This window comes from Pleurodeles waltl, chromosome 7 (genome assembly GCF_031143425.1).
Source record: "Pleurodeles waltl isolate 20211129_DDA chromosome 7, aPleWal1.hap1.20221129, whole genome shotgun sequence".
NCBI classification, from domain to species: domain Eukaryota; kingdom Metazoa; phylum Chordata; class Amphibia; order Caudata; family Salamandridae; genus Pleurodeles; species Pleurodeles waltl.
This window is the reverse complement of record NC_090446.1, coordinates 751,594,310-751,611,111: the sequence shown is the minus strand read 5'-3', so window position 1 is coordinate 751,611,111 and position 16,802 is coordinate 751,594,310. Positions and strand designations below refer to the sequence as shown.

Genomic DNA, 16,802 nt, shown 5'->3' with positions numbered 1-16,802 from the left:
GACTCGCAAATAGGAAGGGGTGTTCCCTTCCTGTTTGCGACTCCCACTGCGATGCAGAATTGCTTTGTGACCGCGAAAGCGGTCGCAAAACAATTTGCAGTTAGCACCCACATGAAGTGGGTGCTAACTCATTCGCAAAAGGGAAGGGGTCCCCATGGTACCCCTTCCCCTTTGTGAATGTGGCAAAAAAAAAAAATCAGAGCAGGCAGTGGTGCAATGGACCACGGCCTACTCTGAAAAAACGAAACCAAATGGTTTCATTTTTTATTTTGTATTGCAACTCGTTTTCCTTTGAGGAAAACGGGCCGCAATACAAAAACAAAATGCTTTATTAACAAAGCAGTCACAGACATGGAGGTTTGCTGTCTCCAGCAGGCCACCATCCCTGTGAGTGCAGGGAATCGCAAGGGGGTCGCAAATTGCGACCCACTTCATTAATATTAATGAGGTGGGTCTTTGCGACCCCCTTGCGACTCGCAGAAGGAGTCTGAGACACCATTCTCCATATGATTTTGCAATTTCTGATTCGCAAAATTATTTCTTGCTACATCTGGCCCAAAATTCTATAAAATTTGATAGTCATGTTTAGCACATTCACTTGGCCAGCAGATCAGGGTGAGAAATGTATGATATACAAAAATATAAACCTTACAATTTCTGTACATGGAAAATATATGATTGAGTGTGTATTTCCATAAAGCCCGTGGGCAGAACCTGCAACTTAATAACAAGTACCCTAAACCAGGTATCTCTTTCTGTTGTTATCCAGATTTCTGAAGTACATAGCACCCACTATATCCGCTGCCAGCAGCCCACACCCATAGAAAAACCCATACATATCTGGGATCACAAGAGACCACTCAGGAGAGCCAGAAAATATAGATGGGGAAGGAGGGTTCAAGAAATGGCGGGAACATGTTCCTGCATGAAAGAGACTGAAATTGATTTTTTTCATTTTGGAAAAATGAATTGGGACAAATTTGACAAACATCATCTCCAGTGCGTTCTACCAAACATCCAGTCAGAGCAGTGAGATCTGCCTTGCACCAAATGATTCCTTTGATTTTAAAAACTTGGAAAATGCATAGTTTTTACAACTTTCATGCAGTCCTGAGTTTGATATATTTAATCAAATAAACCATGTATCATAAATTGTAGATCTGCATCAATTTAGCCAACTGTATTACTATTGTATAATTAAATTTGTAGACTACGTTACCTAGGGAAACACACAAATATTTGGTATTAATGGAGTCCAGACATTCAGGGTAACATTCTCTCGGTCAGTGTTCTGGGATTTATTTTTTCTCATTTGCAAAATGCTACAGAATATTTAGAAAATCCGTTAAGAAATGTAAATATCTCCACATTTTTCATTTTATCTTTAGGCTGTAATGAAATACTGCTGCGTAGTTTACACCATTACATACAAATACATACAAAATAACTGCAATAGTTTAGTTGTCATGCAAGTAAAATATTCATCAGTGATTTCCAAACCTTTCAATGTTGTGAAATTGTGGGGAATCGATTAATCTTGTCCTAGACAGTCTTTATAATGTTGATATGTTTCACTAATAAAATTAAATGCCCTTTCTCTCGCCATCTATCCCATGCACGGATTTACATTAACTAATCAAATTGCAATTATAACATTTCATATTATTTTATTTTTCAGGAAATTTTGGACAATCTTGTCAGTAATGTCAACATTGAGCTGCTAAATGCTCTTCACTATCATATGGTTGACAGACGACTTTTAACAGATGAACTCAAACACGGAATGACTTTAGCCTCAATGTACCAAAATTTGGATATTCATGTACATCACTACCCAAATGGAGTACGTGAGTTTTACTTTTACAAGTCTTCACCAGGAAATGTCCTGTTTCTCTTTCTTAAGAGTCTTTTTTTAGAACATAAAATATGATAGCAGTGTGTGCCTTCTTGTGAAAGAATGCCTATGACCTACAATTTGCTATTTTGTGTGTGCAACTGTGGTAATCTTAATTAAAAACCATTTACAATGTACTCTATTATTCACACCTCATTACTTTTGTAATACGTACAGCATATTTAATTGATAATTCATATAGTCACACAAATAATGTGAGGAACTCATTGACAGAGGTAGAAGGGGTGCTGTAGCTAAGCTGTCGCAATTCACACACCCACCTTTTTGCAAAAGATATCTTAGTTATTCCTTAGTTCTCCCTCGAATTTTTGATGAAGCTAAAGGTTTAATACAGGAAGAGATGCCAGATGAAAACAAAAAGGCACCCATATTGCAAAACACTTCAGTGGTAAAGCGCAACTGCCCGAAAAACATTCCTGTGATGTAGATTAGGTACTGACCTTATGTATTGTTTGAAAGTTATAAATATGTGCTTATTTTCCCCATTAATTGTGTTCTACGTTTGCTCTAATTGGGGGTTGTAATATATCTCCTGTGATAGGTTTTTTTCATTCGTTTGGTTTATTGGTGGTCCGTGGCACCTTGTGGCAATTCAGTATGTAGTGTGTGCTTAATAAATAATAAAAACTGGAATAAAAAATGCATCAGACAAATATTCTCTAACTTAAACATTGTAGGTAATTTGGTCAGGAGGCTAAAACGATTGCAAATATGTAGTCTGAACTGACCTAGTTTATTTCTTATTCTTATGAGCAATTGATGTGTGCTTTCCTTGAGTAAACTAAAGTGGCTTAATTAAATCAGGGCACCTTATGCTGAGGACAGCAGAAACTTCTTCCCACCTCTTGACTTCAAAGAGATAACAGGTGATAGGGTATCAGTGGACACATAACTGCTGTGCTGCTAATTGTAAATCTTATGCATGTACTATCACTCAGCTATTTTACATGAAGTAGACCAGACACAATTTTTTCATCTACAGGTTCGATTCTCGGCGCCGGTTCATAATCTTGTGATTTTGGCCAAATAATTTATTGTCCCTGTGCCTACAAAAATGAATGTGCTTAGGTGTTATTTAACTGGTGCACATGTAAAGCGCTTCAATGTGTTTGCATTGAGTTTACACTATAGAAAACTGCAAAGGAAAAAAAAGGTTGAAACCATATTGCAAGAGAAGGGTTAAGGATAGACCTTTGGAATTGTTAGTGATCTTGACAAGAGTCATGCACCAGAGAACATTTGCTCGATTGACTATCTCTTAAGAATGGGCGTGGGAGGTCTGTGAAAAAGATGGAGTCCTCCCTTGAATGTCATTCTGTGCTCTCCAGGACTGGGTGAAATTATTTACTGCAAGGGAATATCCCAATTGACCTGAGAGAGTCTTCCATTGTAGGACACTTAAGCTGCCTGTTGGGCGAATCCTGAAGAAGTCCAAGAAGCTGCCAAGCTAGAAAGACCCGACCTATTAACAGAATGCCTATTACAAGGTGTGTCACTGGCATAATGTTGGGAAGTTCCATCAATTAGAAGAAACCGCCCTGACAACTGATTGAAGAGGACTAGATTGCTAAAAACCAAACTAGTAATAAGTAACAATAATACCTTCTGAAATGCTACTAATGTAGCTAGAATGCCAGTGTGTACATCTGAACACTAGCAAAATCCTAGTCAGGGGAATACCCAAGTATCTGATTACATTACAACTACAAGGAAATAACATGGATGTGAAAACTCGCTTTCTTTTCAAAGGGATATTTTCATCTTTAACAGGATCGTGGTGGTTGGAAGTTGGTGCCATTTTTCATATAATATATTTGGCAGATGAGTTCATCTTACTCTTTTCGTGTCATTTTGTCTCCTCTCCTAATGCTTTGTCACTTTTGATGTTGGGCGCGTCTCCTATCTCCTTGGATTTGTTTCAGGGTTTTATTGCTAATCTGAAGCATGTTTACGTGTTCGCACAGACGTTTACAGTGTATTGCTTATGGAAATGAACTGGGCCAGGAGTGTAAAGTTTACCTCACCCTTGTCATTTAATGATTACCATATCTGTTCCGTTAAAATACTGTAGTAGATAGCCACACGAATTGTTTACGGTTAATTTTTTACTGCTGCGTTCTGGTATACTATTGTCACTTTCAGATAAGTTGGTGATTGAGTATTCGATCACAATGTTGTCGAGCATTATTGCATTCTCCATCATGGTTTATACGTTTTGAGTATATTTGAACTGCAATGAATTAAATTAGCTGGTACATGTTTGGGTTCTCATGTATTTATTTCCAGCGGTTATTTTCATTTCATGTTATTTTTGTTTACTTCTTTTCTTTTATATGTCTTGAGAAAGGCTGCACTTAACTGAAAACATTAAGGCCCTCGTTATGACTTTGGTGGTCAAAACAGTTGACCGCCGAAGTCACGCAGGCCAGTGATGACGGTCTACAGAGCGCCATATTATGACTCCTGGCAGCTCTCTGCCATAAATTGGGCAGAAAGGTGCCAGCAGCCATCTGGTGGTCGGCGGTCTAGTGGAGGTTGCTCCGCTGGCACCGCTACGTCATCACAACACCGCCCGCCATATAACAAGTTTATAATCAGTGTGGCGGTGTTGTGGTGACGGGTCGGTGCTGGAAGAGCAGGCCACATGGACCCCGTTCCCTCCCAGATGACCACCAGGCAAGGTGATCGACCGACAGTGGAGGGGGGGTGTTGAGGGTTGTGTATGTGAATGGGGGGTGGTGTGTTAATGGAGGGGGGTGTTGTGTGTGCAACTGTCTGTGTGCTTGTGTGAATGCGTGTATGTCAGGGGTGGGGGGAGTGTTGTGGCCATGTGTGCATGTGTGTGTAAATGAGTGAGCGTGGATGTGTGCATATATGTGTGGATGTGTGCGTGTCTGCATTTGTGGTGTCTATGTGCATGGATCGGGGTAAGTACGGGAATCGGGGAGGCAGTACAGGGATCGGGGAGGGGGAGTCAGTGCGGGGATCGGGGGTCAGTACGAGGATCGGGGAGGGGGGCGTCACTGCTTGGGGTATTGGGGGGCTCTTGATGGGGGGGGTAGGGGCAGGGGGACTCCTACAGGGAGGGGGGGGTTGGGGAGTCCTGTACTGGTGACAGGAATTAATATTCCTGTCACCAGTATCCTTACCACCAGGGATTTCATGGCAGGGCTGCCACCACGGAATCCCTGGCGGTAAGGACACTCATTATACCACAGGTGGTATTTGGTGGACTGCCGGGCTGAAGCTGGTCAACCTTCAGCCTGGAGGTCCCACCTCTCTGGTGGTACAGGCAGTGAACTGGCTGCAATGCAGCCAGTTCACTGCAATGATCATAATTTGGTGTTCCTGCACCGCCACACTGTTGGCAGTCTGGCTGTCACCCCTGGCTTGGTGGGGCAGGACGGCCAGGGTCATAATGACCCCCTAAATCTGCTGTTTCTTCCATTTTATCTGTACCTTTTCACAAGGCTTGGTTTTTCATTTATTTTTATTTGCTTTAACTATTACCTGTATTCATTAATTATGTTTTGATTTCTGTGTTTTTACTGTTGAGTGATGACTGGAATTTACATATCTTCCAGTTTGGACGTTCAAAGTGCCCCCTTGCAATACCATTCTTTTTGTGAAGATTCAACAGTGCATTTATGCAGAACTTGGTCCATCATAACTTATCACACATCTCGTCTTGCCCTGCACTGCTCCTGATGAGCATGGACTGTGGCTCCCACTACCTTTTTGAGTGGCTTATAATTAAACTAGGACAAAATTTTACTAACACCAGTATAATCATATATAACATACAGCATTATGTGCTGCGATTGTTATGCAAACTCCTGCAGCGGGGGAAGGCATATGGGACAAGCAGGTAAGGACGGAGGGGGCGGAGGGCAGATAAGTAGGGGGAGTAAGAGTCAAACTTGCACAATTACTGGCACAAAAGGACAAAAGAGGGCACAAACATCGGGCAAAAAGACTGGGCAGAGAGGACAAAATGGTCTGGGCAGAGGTAGCAAACGGGCATAAAAAGACTGGGCAGAGCAAACAAAATGGGCAAGAGAGTACAAAAGACAAATGGACAGCCAGAGCACAGAGGCAAATGGACACAGAAGCCATGCACAAAGACAGAACACAAGTCAAGATGGAGAGGAGGAGTACAGTGAGGTGGGGCATCAAGGCAGACGGGGAGGTTTGAAGGGCCTTAGACTGGTCGGAGCCCAGTCCATGATATGTGGGCGCTCCATCCAATGCCACCTTGGAGACCTGACTGCAATGAGAGATAACTGCTGTGTGTTTCTCACCAATCAAGGAATTGATACCATCTAGCAGGAAGAATGGTGTTCCTAGGCAAGCTCTCTTGCCAGCTGCATCCTTGCTCGGCTTGAGTGATTGCTTGTGGAAAGCCTAATTTCTGACCCCCGTGGTGTGCTTGTGCCAGGAGTAGTTGGTGAGATGAATACACTTGTTACAAGCTGCTCTTTTCGTATTTTTGAATTTGTTATGTTTACACTTTGACTCTTGGTCAGCCAGAGAAGATACATTAGGTCCATAGAGGTACTTTGTGTTGTAGAGGTTGTGACTTTGACTTTAATTGCTACTTTGAAGACTTTTCTTTTTTGATTTGCTTTGCTCATTGAAGTAATTTAGGGGAATAATATTAAGAAGGGGGTGATGAAAGGATGAAGACTGAGGAGAAGAGAAAAAAAGAAGCTTAGGCTGTACCACCTTGCATCAGCAATCTGTAAATATATACCTTCAGCATCCTTTCATAACTGTATCTTAGATAATACAAAATGGTAACAAAAACAAGAAAAGAAGAAGCTGTGAAATTGTGTATAAGAAATGTTGGCAGGCCCTTCTCATTTATGGACCTGGCTCGGTGAGTTGGTTGAGATTGTGGGTTAATAGTACTTTTCTAGTGCCCCCTCAGGGGCTTGAGGCACACCCTCCCACCTCAGCACTCAGGCATACACCACTCTTCTACGCCTCTATCATCAGAGGAGTTCTTGGTGTGAGATCAGGGCCAAGACGTAGGAGATTCAAGGGGACAATCCCACTCAGCTCTACATGATGCTGGCAGCAATGAGGGAGGTATGGTGGAAACAGCCATAAGGTCTCACTCAATCAGGAGAGTATTAAAATTGATCTTGCTGCTATAACAGGGATCTTACTATAGCAAGGGATAATACATTATGCAGCCTATCTTGAGCAAGTGATTCTAAGGGGTAAAGGAGCTTGTCCAAAGGTTACTAAGGTGCAGGAAAATCAGACCGTCCCAGACAAAATCAGCTTCTCTAGATCAACTAGAATATGCCCAGTACCCCCTCAGGCCTTCTGCTGGGAATCTGTGAATACATTTACAAGTCCTCAATCTAATCATTACAGCTTGTTCGAGCACGAACCTTCCTCTGCTCCAGACCCAAGAGTGCATCAGGATATTGAGTATACACTGCATAGAACTACTGAGATCCCATCTTGAGTCCGAGGCGGTGGAGGAGACTGTATGCTCTCAAATATCTGAGGCTTCACAGATGTCTACCTCCTCCACTAAATCCATGTTTACGGCCTTTCCAAGGAAAATCAAAAACATTAAAAGAGCCCAACCTTGATAAACTCCAAAGATGGAAGTTCTGACAAGGAAAGAAGAGGCACTGGATTATAGGCTGGAAGTATTTTCAAGAACTATCAACACACAGGTATATGGTTAACGAGGCTAGATGAACACATGAATTCCATATTAGAAAAGAAGATTAGTAGTCTCACTTGAAAATCTGAGAACCTCGAGAATAGATCCAGATGTTCTAATATTTGGATCGTTCACATACACAAAAGTGTTGAGGCTGGAGCTCTCAACATGATCAGTTGGGTCACCCCTTGCTACTGACCTTGCTACTGACTAATATTTGGGGGGATTAACTGGGGAAATGGAAGGCTACTCCCAGCCTCTCATTTGCTCATGCACATAGAGTTCCAGCCAAAGCCACAGAGAATAAATCAGTGACCGGTATCTGATATTTTAGGATTTTCAAACCAATGAGACTATACTACAAATTCCTTGACAAAGGAAAAGCATACCATCTGAGCACAGCTTAATTTTTCTATTTTCATAGATCTTGCCTGTTAAACAGCAAGGAATCAAGGAGATATTATCCATACTCCCAGTGTTTAGAGTGCTACAGACCACGGCTATATTAGAAGGGGCATGTATGAGACCTCTGGTCTTCATGGATATTACCAAGGCTAGCCTTTATCTCACACAATAGAAGGCACTAAAGTAGGATTTTCAATCAAAGGCTAAGGAAACGTCTAATGTAGGACATCTCTAGGACAAACCCCTCACATTTTTGTTTTCTCTATCTTCTCGTTTTACTCTGTAATATCACTATTAAAAATTCAAGCAATGGTTTGCAGGTTGGGGTGCAAGAGCCATGTTTCAAGGATGCAGACATCAGCATCCGTTGCTGAAAGTAAGGGTGAAAGTCTTCCTCCAGGCAGAGCCTCAAGGAAAGGGAGGAAAATGGGTGTTGTCGAGAAATGAAAGAAGATTGAGGAAAGTAGGGAAGTGGTGGGGGAGTGAAGTCGGGTAAGAATAAAGGTCACTAGCGGCGATGGAGCAACTTAAAATTCTCACCTTGAAGGTCAGGGGGCTCAATTCTAAGCAGAAGCTGAAAAGAGTTAAACAGGAAATTGATAGCTTCAAATCTTGCAGTGCACACTTACAAGAAACTAGGGTAGGATAAGAAGTGCCAATCACAGTGTGAGAGCTTGGGTTCACAGTATTTTCTTGATAGCACAATAGATGTCACTGTTAAAAGGAGTAGTTATATTAATACTTAGATCTAACTGTCAGTTGTTTTTTCATAATGTGGATGCAGGGGGAAGAGGGATCACAGTTTATATACATGACCCAAACATTGATGACCCCACTGTATATGATGAAATTAGAGATCAATTTAGGATGATACCTGATGTCCTTATAGCAGTAGTACGTTCCAGTTGGATCTCATCAATAGATAAAACAACTACTAGGACCTCCAGGTGTGCCATAAGACCAAGATCAGAAAATCTATAGATACACTTAAAGATAGTCTTGATCTAGTAGATCCTGTGAGTGGGTGAATCCTGATATTTTCTCTTGTATACGACCAACATTCTTGTTTAGACTACTTTTAGTCAGTAGGAGGATGGCTCAAAGATCAACACTAGACTTTCACCCTATCTGGGTCTCAAATAATATCCCACACTCCCTGACACTTGCAATCAATTATTCTATATCAAGTAAACATAGATGAACCTTCCCTAAGTTTTTACTGCATGAAGAAAAGTACATGATGAAGCATAGGGAATTTGTGGAAGATTTACTTATTGGTTAGCTTAAAAGTTGGTATGAGGGGTTCGCACACCAATATGTTACAATTGGAAAGATAAAATTGCAGGAGCAAGACATGTAATTGTTTCTCTTTCTACTTGTTTATAGTCCTTGTTTCCTTCCCACTGGGATGGGCTGTAGGATTCAAGCCTTCATTCCCCCTTTGTGCTGTTTGCAGTGTCTATTTCTATCTACTGCTGTTGCTAGAGACTCCTTGAGGTTCCCTGACGTTCTCTGATGTTGCAGCAAGTGGGTTAGCAGCCTATATTACAGATCAGCTGCAGGCCCTAACACTGCTACTTTTAGATTACACTATTGCCTGATTGTTGACTGTTTTGTAATGCCCAGGTCCTGGCTAAAGGCATCTCACCTCTGAAGTTTGCCCTCTCTTACCTAAAGACCAGTGGCCTTTATTATGATAAGGGCGCTTTGTCACAGTTTTCTCCACTGCGCCCCCTTAAACAGGTGCGCAGGGCGCAAAAATAAACAGTGTGCCTATTACAATCAGTGCGCAGCCCCAGGGTAGAAGTGAACTTGCACTTTCTGGGGAAAGCGAGTTGAGTGAAATATGGAGCAGTTGTTTCAAAGCCACTCTGTGTTTCACAGTGCAGACTGCTTGTGACCTGAACTTTAAAGAAAGGAAAGAAATCCCCCTATAGGTGGATGCAGTAAGTCCATGGTCCATGGGATTCTCTCTGTCCCCCTCCAGAGGGATGCCTTCACGAGTTGCACTGATAATGTATTACCTTTTTGGGGCACACAGTTAGTGTGCCTTCTAAGGGTCCTTTCTTTTGTTTCTAGGCTGGTCTCTATAATGCAGTGCACAAGCTGAGGAAAAGACTCCCCCCTGTAAATGAGGGAATGCCCTCTCCTGATAGTGCAGGCACTACATGTGTGCTAGCACTATCAGTAATAAACAAGGGGATGCACAAATGTCTGTAGCACCTCTGTAATACAATTTTCCCCCAGGGGCACATACAGGAGGTACACATGCCCTTTATAATCCCAGAGCACAATGAATAATGCCGTCCTAGGTGGACTTGTGCTGCCCTACTCTGGAGCTGCTGAACTCAGACAACTCTGTATTGTGAGGTCAACAGTGTGATGAAGCTCCACTTTGTAGCTGGGGGCTGAACTCACAGATGGCAAGGTCCTATACAGGCAGTTGGCAAGGGGAGGTTTTTAACTACATGAGGAAGGCAAGTGGTGTCCAGGCTGAACGTTAAGCATTGTCTGCACCCTGATATATTTGAAGGTTTTACAGGTATATTTAAATAAATTCAATTTGATCTTGGACACTTTCACTCAATTTCCACTCCTGTAGCTTTGTTCTAAGATACAGTATAATAGTTTTTAAAGCTGATGTACAAGAACCACCAGGTAGTCACAATGCATGCAGGTGAGGTAAAACGTTTTAAAAGTTTCTTAAGCCCAATGACAGGGTCCCAATGGGACTCGGCTAAATAAATCCCAAGAAAACAATTTTTAACTACTTTGGTAGAAATTTAGACCAAGTGACTAATTACTATTATAACATCCACTATGGATCCTCTATGGTTGGACATTAGAGTCTCTACAAATAACTCAGTTGCTGTCTGCAACCTGATATTTTCTGTGTCCACAAAGTGAACCTTGAAGACCTGCAATTTGCTGTCCTCTTGTAATTAGGGACATGGTGTTGCGTCAGCGCTAGCTTTCCCTTACGGTTTAAATTTTTCTTTGTAGATTGTTAATTCCAGACCTTTCTGCTCAAATAGGTTTGCTAACCACCTTAAAAATGAAATGGTATTCAGTGTAATTATGCTGGTTGGTTTCTTCTGTGGTTCAAACTTGAACAGTGTGGTCAGGATATTGATGCGAAACATGCATAAACACATGCATCATGTTAGTTTGGCTCAGTTGTTGCACACTGTACATCTTTAGCAAATGAGGAGCCAATATAAACAATGACACTAAATATCTTAAAAATTGCATTTGTTTTGTATATTTATTACTTTCTAAACGCACGTGGCGTGTTGAGGACCTAGGAGCACTGTGCATAGGAAGTAGCAGACGTTAAGATGTGGTGGGCCGAATATGTTCTCATCCTACTGTACTAAATAATGTGCACTAATTACATAGAAAAAACAGTCAGTAAAAATGGTAGTGAGTCCCTCTGGCAAAGTGCCAGAAGTGATAGTTAGTGGGGCCACACGAAATTTACAAATAAAAAAGAAAGTTTAGTCATGCAGGGGGTCAGGCATCTACCAGCTCATAGTAATTTCAGAGTAGGTTTATCTGGACTTTAGAGATAAAGTGAAGGTGCCATGTGGAGAACTGGTGAACTGTGAAATATGACACTCAGTGACCTATTGGGACTATGGCAGCTTACGATAAAATGAGCCATCTGCGATACATGTTTTTTTAGAGAGCAGAATAATGTCTACAGTAAATGCTTTAGAAAGGTATACATTTAGCCACTGGCACACCAGCGGTTTGATGGGTAAATAAGACAATAATGACACTGCATGAATTTGAATCACATCAAGCAAATTCGTATGAAATTGCTGGGATTCTCAGCAATCGAGATGGGCAGATGTGGTGGAGCATGAGAGATTCGATTATTGGTCATAAAGATCTTCAAGCTATGGATGGTAAGCCATGATTACAAACATGAATATGCCAGACGCTAGGAACATTAAGGTCACTGCCTATGTCCCAGAACATATTTTTTACTGGTGACTGTGAGGATACAACATTACTGACAAGAGTATTGGATTTCTCTAAGTGGCAAACAGATCCTTTCAGCCAAATTGTCCACTTCCATGGAAGTGTGCCCTATCTACAATTTCATCTATGATGAATAAATGTCAGGCAATCTGAAACTAGTCTGAAGTGAGGGAAAGTGAAGGAGTACATAGAAAATGATGGCAACCCATGATGTCTACTCCTTGTACATCATGGGACAGCTATAAGAGGATGAAAGCTCTGGTAGCATAGACTGTGTAATTGGGAGTAAGGAGTAAGAAGGGTTTTGAAAGTGTAGGGTATCGGAGATGGTAAGAGTGGGGTTGAAAGAAATTGATGAGGATCTGAAGGCAAGGTGACTTGACATCACTAAGAACTGTCATAAGAGAATGCAGCGGGTGCTTATTATATTCAAGGTGCAGGGAGTCTGAGATAACCTTCATCTGGAGAGAAGGGCACACATGTTGCACGTGATGGATTGGGAATGGGTACAGCGCCAGTGAGTGAAGGTTCAGAAGAGTAATGGGATTTGAAGACATTCTGAAAAGTTTAACTCTTGTGCCATGGATTTGAGGAGTGGGGCCATTTCATGATGGATTTGGTCAGTGTCTGCAGGAAAATGGCCTCTGCGTTACTACTTTTATTTGTGGAATTCCTAATCTTTGAGATTGAATAGGTGGCAAATGATGGCCAAGTGCATTTAGGCAAAGCGAGAGGAAGTTCGATCAAAGTTCGAAAAGAAGCAAACCTATGAGTCCGAGATCTGAATGAGGTCTAGAGGCATCATGTATGAGTTGATGTTTGTCAAGGAGTTGTGCAAGAGAATTACGGTCAAAAGTATTCTATGTATATGAATCCTCCAGTTTAAAAGCATACTAATTTAGATTGCAAATTGCAGGTCTTTGCAGTCAAGACCATTGAATGTTCAGTTATTAATATAGATGTGACTGATTGATGGAGGTAGTGAAGTGCAGAGAAACAAGCATCCACCAAGAAGCTAGTAATCTTTGGTACGGAAAGACAGAGCAGGATGTTGTCCCAGGTAGGGAAGAGCATTTTGCCAACAGCTATAGTCCCTAATAGGTATTTTTTCGAGTGCATGACACACAACCAGATTCAAAATATTTCCCAGGGTGCACCAGCAGGAATCATTCAATGAAGGCACAGTTAACAAGGAGAATAACTCACTGAATGTGGCAGAGATAACCAGATGTAGGGCCCAAAAACGTGTAAGTGTTTCAGGGTGTTCAAATGAAATCTGTAATTCAGATGTAGAATCTGCGCGTTGCTTGGGCACTGTCACACAGGGGAAGCAGTTGGCAAAGATCATCACACTTAACATGTATATACACATTTGAACGTTTAGATGAATAAAAATTCAAATATAATTTTAGCACCAATTCTATCCACGCATTGTGTTGTAAATAGCTAAATATGGACAACATTTGAGTGTGCCTTCTTGCTTTATAGGCACACCAGTATGTGTATTTGTTTCCTAATCGAGTCAGTAACACGTGTCCTTGTGTGTGCTTCTCCTGTAGATTGTGACGGTGAACTGTGCAAGGCTGATGCAAGCGGACCATCACGCTACAAACGGCGTCGTCCACGTCATAGACAAGGTCATAACCGCCGTCACCAACAATATCAACCAAGTCGTCGAGATAGAGGAAAGCCTAGAAACCCTCAGAGTGAGTTGACCCAGCCTTGTTATACGTATTTACTCTGCAGAGCGTTGCTCAGCCACATAGGGGCAGAAGCGCCAGCCTGCATATTTACTCCAGTACAAGAGTGTTAAATAAGATTTGGAAATAAACCACGAAGCCCTATTCTGACCATCTAAGGAAGCTTGCTGCCAAGAAGTGCGAAGCGTGAAATTAATAGTCATGCATCAGTACCAGCTCAGTGTCTCCAAGTGTTTGCAATGTTTGTAATAAAGCAGTTGCAGAATGCCAGTGGGTTTCCAGAGCTCTGTTCAATGACTGGCACTAAAATATGGCAGTGAGCTATTTAAACTATAATTCCACGAATGCCAACCTGGGCCTCGAGGTCTAACTTTGAATAATAATGACATTGTTTACCGCACTAAAGGTTTACAGATGCTGATAAGGTAAATAGAAAAAAAAATAATACATCATCAACTCTTCGAGACGAAAATGCAAATAAATAGCACGCTAGCTTATTTTTCTAACAAAAAACGCAAGTTCATTTTGCGCAGGGCTACTGCATGTTTCAGCTTCACAAGGTACATTTCTGAAGCTCATCTGTAATGCATTAATGACCTGTTTGTGTTAGATTTATTTGTCTGCATTCGGGCATGTACATTAATCAGTCATCTCTTTGTGTGTGCCGCTGTCTGCTCAGTGGCTTTCTTATTGGTCTGCTTTCCATCTTATGGAGCGAAAAGTCGTCTACCTCCCAGCCAAGACGTTGAACATGGTACCTCTCCAACTCGGGAACCGCATCATTGAAGCAGCTCAGGAAGAACCTTAAGATCTGGCTGTTCGATTGAGCAGCATGGCTGTAAACAGCAACTTGAGACCCTATGGGTGATTAGCTGCGCTTTAGAAATCATTGATTGATGGAGGCAGACAACAACCTTAGAGGGAGAAATAAAAGTGCAAGAGACCTGCAATCACATGTTCCACAACTACTATGAGCTATCACAAACGAAGCAGGTCTCACTGAGCTTGTTTTAACCATGTTACAGCTAAGTCAATGGTCTGATTTTTTGTTGGGGAGATGTTTCGTTATAGTTGAGTAAATCTGTTATATTTTTTGTGAGCAAGGTGCTGTAAATCCAACAATATGTTATCATGACAGCAAATTTCAACAAATTAACTTAGTAAATAGGCTTAGCCTCCCATAAAGACACATATGATACCCTTCTTATACAAAACAAAAATTGGCAAAGCCAACAGGTTTCACCTTTGAAAGGAATTTGCCCAACTTTTGGACTTGCCAGTGCTTGTTGCCAAACAAGCATCAGTAAAAAGAAAATAAAAGTGTTTTTGCCAACGAGGAGCATCGTCAGCAAAAAAAGGCCAAATGGTGCACCCCACCACTCCACCGCCACAGCTGCTTGTTTTATGCATTGGTATACATCACCAAGCAGTGCCACATTCTCCATGATGCTGTGCTCGTTTTAGCATGTTCTGTTCCAGGAATGTGAATGCTTCACTCCACTCGCAGGGGCTGGTCCTGTCCACACCCCTCACCCCATTTCTCAGTGTGTAGCCATTGTGCTGCAGGGAAGCACACATCATTTTTTTCCAATACAAACTGACATACTTTATCAGTTGTTGAATTTTAGAATATTCAAACACTTGTTTACCATGCCATCAATGACTGCAAGTGTACAATTCGCCCTTCAAACATTTTTACCCGTATTACCATATTCAGGAAGGAATGAATTGGCTGCAGTTGGAGTTTTATATTTTATAAAATGCTCCAGTGTGTAGTCTTTTATCTTGCATTTTTGTTTTTTGTCAGTGCACTATGGTGATTAAAATCATCTTTATATTTTTCCTTTGTGGAAATGCCAGTTCATTTATAAATATTTTGTACACAAGGGATTTACAAGTGTTTCGTTCCTTCAGCTCATATTGATGTTCGGACTGTTTAGGCCAGTGCACTATGGTGGTTGGAATCATCCTTGTATTTTTCCTTGTTGGAAATATCAGTGCATTTATAAATATTTTCCACACAATAAATCTCCACGTGCTTAGTTCCCTCAGGTTCGCGTAGTGAAGCTAGAATTGTTTTTGTCAGAACACTATAGTGGTTTAAATCATCGTTTTGTTTTTCGTTGGTGGAAATGTCGGTGCATTTATAAATATTTTTCGCACAGTGAATCTACTAGTACTTCGTTCCTTCGGGTACTCATATTGATGCTAGAATTGTTTTCCTCATTGGCCCACAAAAATATCAAAATTCGGCTTTCCCAATCAACATTCTATTCATAAAAAGTAAGCAAAATATGAGCATTCTAGTTGTATTCAGTGTCTGCTGTTAGTTGCACCCTTGTAGAAAATAACTTCAACAACCTCTCTTTTTAACATACAAGATATGTTTAAACAAGTAACACATTTTTCTAAAATTCTATACTCCTATCTACTTAATTATGTTATCTTCTTTTGTACTACAGAAAACTACATAGTATAACTCAGCATTTCAGATACTATTTTACCCATTTTGATTTTAAAAAGCACACTTATGTGAAGCTAATTGCCCGAAAATAAACATGTAATATAAAAGAGTAAATTACATGTAATGTGGTGCTATATTGTTTCTGGTGACATTTCCAAACCACTTAGTTCTCGTGGTGTATGATGTCACAGGAACACCTTGATGGCAATGTAGGACCATCAAACACGGTTACTCTTTTGGATTCGATATACAAGATACAAGTTTCCCTATATGCTGAATATTGGAATATTGGAATATATGTCACATTCCACAGCTGAAAAATGTCATTAGACTCTGGGCCTAATTACGACCTTGGCGGAGGGGATTACTCTGTCCCAAATGTGACAGATATTCCAACAGCTGTGTTACAAGTTCCATAGGATATATGAAACTTGTAATATGGCGGGTGGGATATTTGCCACATTTGGGACGGAGTAATATCCTCCGCCAAAGTCGTAATCAGGCCGTAAGTTTTAGATGCAACTTGAAAGAAAGTCACTGCCTATTATTAGCTTTGCATCCACACTTTTCTCCTAATGCGTTAAACATAAATATTTCGAATCTCACTTTTCTTCTGCCTTAATTAGCATGTTGAATACAATCATC

The 16,802-nt window shown here is 41.1% G+C and overlaps 1 protein-coding gene across 1 annotated transcript in view; it reads left to right on the top strand.

Moving 5' to 3' along the window:
* Positions 1–16,802, top strand: part of TGFBI (transforming growth factor beta induced) — a 224,985-nt gene that overhangs the window by 116,586 nt on the left and 91,597 nt on the right. Inside the window, exons 5-6 of the mRNA XM_069199225.1 lie at positions 1,679–1,843; positions 13,553–13,699. Of these exons, the coding sequence (XP_069055326.1) occupies positions 1,679–1,843; positions 13,553–13,699 (312 nt within the window). The remainder of the gene's footprint in view (positions 1–1,678; positions 1,844–13,552; positions 13,700–16,802) is intronic.